Here is a 6,133-nt window from a genome sequence, read left to right on the forward strand (position 1 = left end):
GTTACAGCAGCAGCAGTCTGTTAGTAAAAGCATTATGTTAAGCTATGCTCTCCTAGCTTCCCCAAGCACAAAGCATCTAACGTCATAATGTCTTCAATGGCTACTTACATGATACTCCACAGAATGTTTAAATGTTCAGCAACCTCTACGCTTACTGCCGCCAGTGATAAAGATGTGTAAAAAGTCTAGAAACAACATATTTCATATTCTGAATATTTCTGAATATTTCAGAAAAATATTTTTATTTGAGTACATTGTTCTGTATGAAAACCGTCCCATATTTAAAAAAAAAACATATTTTCTAAAAATTCTTGGCATCTTACTAACAATTACTATAAGTAGTAATTAAATAAAACAGAATAAATAAAACTTTAGTCTTTTTATCAACAAATCAAAGAGTTTGGGAACTGCTAGATAGTAATCCATGACTTTCATTGAATGAGGACCTGTTTTTATCTATGCTCCTTTAAGAAAATAATGGTAACGTCAGTAAAATGAAACTGACAAAGAAAAGGATGAACATGTGGAAAGCGCCACTTTTTTGTATAGTAGAGACTACTGATGCTGTGGGCCTGTTTTCTTCCAATTGCCCTTCTGAACCTAATTGCAATGCGTGGCATCATGGAGTCACAACCATGTCTTTCAGCAGTATAATGATCAAATGTAAAACCAAGGACTCAAAGCTAAATAGGGCGCTGTTGCACACACTAAAAATCTAAGCATAAATTAGATGTTGTGAGGGAAACATATTTTAATGCACATTTTCTTTGTCATTTTCTTTTTTTCAGTGTACGAACCAGATGAAGATGCTCCTCTCCAGGAGTCCATTCCAGAAGAGGATGGTGAGATTGAAGCTCAAACCGAAGAAGAATGCTCAGAGAAGACCAGCCCCAAGGCATGCGAGGACAGAGAGTTGGACAACAAGAGTACCAACACCTTCAGCAACCAGAACTCCCCCATTAGCGTGCTTTCCAATCAGGAGTTGGAGCTGGAGTCTCGTCTCAGCGACAGCAGCGACAGACTCTCAGACTTTAAAACGTCTTCGCCACCAGAGAGCCAGAGGGATGAAGAAAGTCGTGGTTCGAAACACAAAGAGGAGTCAGGCAGCAGTTTGGAGAAAATGAGAGCAGCCTATGCAAACTTTCTATCAGATTCCTACTGGACGGGAATCGGTGTAGACTTAAAAATGGGCAAAAATACCAGCAAAGCCAACTGCGACAGCACCAATGGGAGTAGCAAGAGTGAGTTTGACTGGCACCAGGACGCGCTCTCCAAGACCTTGCAGCAGACGCTTTCACCGAAACCCGCATCCAAGCCCAACCTGTTCAGTTCCGTTCACCTTTATAGGCAAACCACCAAACCTTGTGGCTCAGTGTTCACAGGAGCCAGCCGCTTCCGCTGTAAGGACTGCAGCGCTGCATATGACACACTGGTGGAGCTCACTGTCCACATGAACAAGACCGGACACTACCAAGATAATAACCACAGCAAGCAGAGCAACTCCTCAGCCTCATCCTCTAAATCTAGAAAGCGAAATTTGCAAGACATGGAAGGGAAGGAGGATGCACAGAAAGTTTTAAAATGCATGTTTTGCGGCCATTCTTTTGACTCGCTGCAGGATCTAAGTGTGCATATGATTAAAACTAAGCATTACCAAAAAGTGCCTTTAAAAGAGCCAATTCCAGTGATTACACCCAAACTGCTGCCGCCAGCGAAGAAACGGGTGTTTGAAGCCACAAGGCCCTGCTCTCCAGACTCCACCACTGGTGCATCTGGCTACTCTGAGGCACAGCGGACCGCCACCCTTTCAAACGCCAACAACAATCGCTATGGATATCAGAATGGAGCCAGCTACACATGGCAGTTTGAGACATGCAAGTCTCAAATTCTCAAATGTATGGAGTGTGGGAGCTCTCATGACACACTTCAGCAGCTCACCACGCACATGATGGTCACTGGGCACTTCATCAAAGTCACAAACTCTGCATCTAAAAAGGGCAAACAGCTAGCACTTGACCCACTGGCTGTGGAGAAGATCCAGGGCGTAGCTGAGCCTGCAGCCAGCGACACTGAAGGAGAAAAGGTGTCGCCGAAAAACCTCTCCCCTAGAAGCAATGAGAAGGATAGCCAGGGGGAAGGAACATCAGACAAAATGGAAGAAACTGAAACAAAAGATGACAAGCAGGAGAATGAGGATCAAAAAGAGAGCAATGGAGTCTTTAAGTACCCCTATCTTCGTGAGGAAGACCTTGAACAAGAGTCAGGTGGAGGAGGGGACATCCTAAAATCTTTAGCCAATACAGTGGCCTCCGCTATCAATAAAGCTCAGACAGGGACACCAAGCTGGAGTGCCTACCCGAGCATCCATGCTGCCTATCAGCTCTCTGGCATCATCAAAAACACCCCTCTCTCTGCGTCTCCCCCTGCACAGCTAAAGCAGACATTTAACCACAAGCTGAGGCCGATTGCCCCAAAGGGGAAACTGTACCACAGCGCTTTGGGAGTTGAGCTTCCCCAGGGACTGCATCAAAACGTGGACATCAAAAAAGAAAAGGTTGGCATTAGCGATGGTAAAGAAAGTCAGAATATTAAGTTTGATCTGCTGGAGAATGATGACAGCGATTGTCAGGATGACTCCTCTTCCTCTTCAAAGCTCGATGCAGACTGCATGAATGAAGGAAGTGAAGCGATCAAAGGGAAGTTGAGCCCAGATTTCTCTGACAGAGGCAAGACGCCGAGCCCCGCTGCCAGCAACGGACGCAGCACTACATCAGAGCCTCTCAGTGACACGCCAGATATGCTTGGCATAAACCCTCTTAGTGCTTTACAGTCAGTTCTGAACAATCATCTGGGCAAAGCAAATAAACCCAATAACTCAAGAGCAGATAAACTATCGGCACACGCCCAGTCAATTTTTGCTGAGTTTAACCGAGGCAACGAGAAGCCGCCTTTAATGCTCGGAAGTCCTATAAGAAACAGACCTGATAAGACTTTCCTCATGGCTAATGATGACCAACCAATAGATCTGACAAAATCTAAGCACAGCAAGGCGAGCACCTTGCTGCTGGGGCCTTCTACACCAATGCCACAGAAATACGCTCTGTCTGACATTGCTGACATGGTTAAGGTTCTTCCAAAAGCCACAACACCAAAACCATCCTTACCGTCAAGGATTCCGACCATGAAGTTGGAGTCGGACGTCAGACGCTTTGAGGACGTGTCTGCTGAGGTGTACTCCGTCCACAAACGTAAGGGCAGGCAGTCGAACTGGAATCCTCGCCATCTTCTCATCCTGCAAGCTCAGTTTGCCTCCAGCCTCTTCCAAACGTCTGAGGGGAAGTACTTGCTCTCAGATCTTGGCCCTCAGGAACGGATGCACATCTCCAAGTTCACTGGGTTGTCGATGACCACCATCAGCCACTGGCTGGCGAATGTAAAGTACCAGCTGAGGAAAACAGGAGGAACCAAGTTCCTGAAGAATATGGACACTGGCCATCCGGTCTTCTACTGCAATGACTGTGCTTCCCAGTTTAGGTCGCCAACCACGTTCATTTCCCATCTAGAATCCCATCTGGGTTTCCAAATCAAAGACATGTGCAAAATGCCGGTAGAGCACCAGACAAAGGTGGAGGAGCCAGAAATGCTGAAGGCCCTCAGCATCAGAGCCACCGACTCTCTGGTGTCAGAGGAAGACATTGACTCAAAGTTTAAATGTAAGCTCTGCTGTCGGACATTTGCGAGCAATCATGCGGTCAAGCTCCATTTGAGTAAAACTCACAGCAAGTCCCCTGATAACCATTCACAATATGTGGAAATGGACAAGGAGTAATGTTTTATATGGATATTCTAACTTTTATCCTTTTCTTCCTTTTTCATTTTATTACACGGGTCAGATATTTCAACCATTTTTCAATTAGCGTTGTATAGTGTGCATCAACATGACTTTCAGAAAAGAAAAAAAAACTCATGGAGTTCAGCAGAGACACACTGGTTAGACGTTGTGTGAGGAAACACTAAGAGATACTTTTGCACCCAGCTCAAATGCACCACCAGTAATGAAATGTATTACTGCTTGAAGAAACATAATTGCTGATGTTTGCATGCAATAGCCCTGGCTATGACTACTATTTATTTGTATATGTCAAGTTTCAATTGTATTTTAAAGTAAAAAAAATAATAATGATAATAATAATGAGCTAATTGAACTACTTGTACAACCTCTGTGATACAATACATCTGCACAGATGTGCAGCTTTTGAAGCAGGTAGCCTGAGAAATGATAACACACATGCAGAACTGTACAGTATATCGCTATGTAAAGATGTTTCGTGCTGCAATGATAGAAGACGATAAAAAGCACTTTAATAAATGTTTAATCACCAGTTTAGACACGGATTATGTACATTTCTCTAAAATGATTAGACTGTTTGGAAGCAAGGACATTTCACATGTAAATATATTTTAGGAAAACATAAAAAGTCAGTTTCATGCAACAATGAGAACAACATGACACCTGTGATTACCTGCACCTTTTTTTACTTATTCAAATAAAGAGTTAACATTTGATAATGGCTTGTATTTGTGTTTTGTGAATGGGATTTGTTTTGGGATTTTTTTTACAAATTGTTTCAGCTGACATGCAAGTTTCTGTATAGATTTGATCAGTAATAAAAACATACTGTAGGTGTACACAGTACAGAAAAATCTAAATTTATAGCATTGTCCTACTGGTTACTTTTAGAGAAACGAGGAAAAAAAAACTAAACTTTTTTTCAAAAGTGAACAGAACAAACTTGCGTGTATCTGATTAAAAAGGAATGTCATTAAAACATAAACTTATTTCAGTTTATTAAGTGAAAGTCATATTTATCCTCCATGTTGATTTAGTCATCTTTTATTTTTATTAACATAACAAGACTCATAAAATGCTTCTTGATTCCTGAGAAACTTCTCTCTTTTTTTGGTGGTTGGGGAGTGGTATTAGTTGTATACTTTAATTATATATAAAAAAAAGTGTACTTAATATTTCTCACTCTGTAATGGATATATATAAAAATATAACTAACTTTTGAATTGATTCAATGAAATAAATCTTTTGATGATGGGAAAATTTATTGAGATGTACCTGCATTTTCTTTTCCATCTAGTTGTATTTTCAAAGGAAAATAAAAATAATCATTAAAGTGCAAATTCAACTTTGCCTCTAGCTGATCAACACTAGTTGGTAGTGAGGTTTGGATTCCTCATGGACACCTGACAAAAGGCGATGTTATAAAAAAATAATTTCTGTTGTGTACTAAATATTTTTGCGGGTATTGCAACAAATTTATTGTTTATGTATTTGTTTAGTTAATTTAAGGGAAAAAAATTATACCTAATGGTTATGATGACAGAAACCACTTAAAAAAACTAATATATAGCATCTCAAAATCCAGATGGATAAATGATTTAGTATCTGAAAAAGGAAGAAGCCTGAAACATTTGCTCATATTTGCAAACTTCTCTTAAGTTATCATCTGCATTTCTCATGATGAAAGAAAAATATTTAAAATAAGCCAGTTTCAAACCAAAGGGAAACACAACAGTCTAAATAATGTGGCTACAAATAAGTCAGATTTTCAGATTCTGCCTCCATATTCTCATTAAATTATTTTCATATAAGGTTATTATATATTACAAACATAATTAAATACAAATTTTCTGCAGTTTGTAGTTTCAGTTCAGGAAGTATCTCCAACTTTTCTCAGATTTTTTTCTTAAAATCAAAGTGGATCTGTTTGTTGACGAGTTCTTCGGACCAGAAATTGTGGAAATTTAAAATATTGACAGATTTAATAAAGATCACCGGTCAGAACTTTTTTTCTCCAGTCGCTCACTGATTGCTCAGTCCATCACTAAGTAAAAGCATTAACCTGAAGCTCACAGTATCTGTCTCATCGAGCTTTTGTATCCACTGAGAACTTCCAACATATAAGACAAAGAGCACCATCCTCTACAGCACAGCACAATCCTCTTTTCACCTTATGACTTTTAGATACACTTGAAAGATATATCCTCCTGTCAGACTTTATTGCTTCCCCGTGAAAGCTACCGCCGCGGCCGCTGCAAGATACTATCATAACAATTAAACATA

General features: G+C 40.4%; 1 protein-coding gene across 1 annotated transcript; it reads left to right on the top strand.

Annotated features, from left to right (window-relative positions):
- The first annotated feature begins 726 nt into the window (after positions 1–726).
- On the top strand, positions 727–4,566 carry tshz2 (teashirt zinc finger homeobox 2). The gene has a single exon (XM_016681076.1). It carries the CDS (start codon positions 755–757, stop codon positions 3,827–3,829), a length of 3,075 nt encoding a protein of 1,024 aa, XP_016536562.1. The 5' UTR covers positions 727–754; the 3' UTR covers positions 3,830–4,566.
- Positions 4,567–6,133: the final 1,567 nt, after the last annotated feature.

The sequence above is a fragment of the Poecilia formosa genome, unplaced genomic scaffold (assembly GCF_000485575.1).
Source record: "Poecilia formosa unplaced genomic scaffold, Poecilia_formosa-5.1.2 Scaffold268, whole genome shotgun sequence".
Lineage (NCBI taxonomy): Eukaryota > Metazoa > Chordata > Actinopteri > Cyprinodontiformes > Poeciliidae > Poecilia > Poecilia formosa.

Excerpts from the sequence above, each read along its gene's own strand:
- tshz2 (XM_016681076.1), top strand. The coding sequence starts at position 755 with ATGCACATTTTCTTTGTCATTTTCTTTTTTTCAGTGTACGAACCAGAT.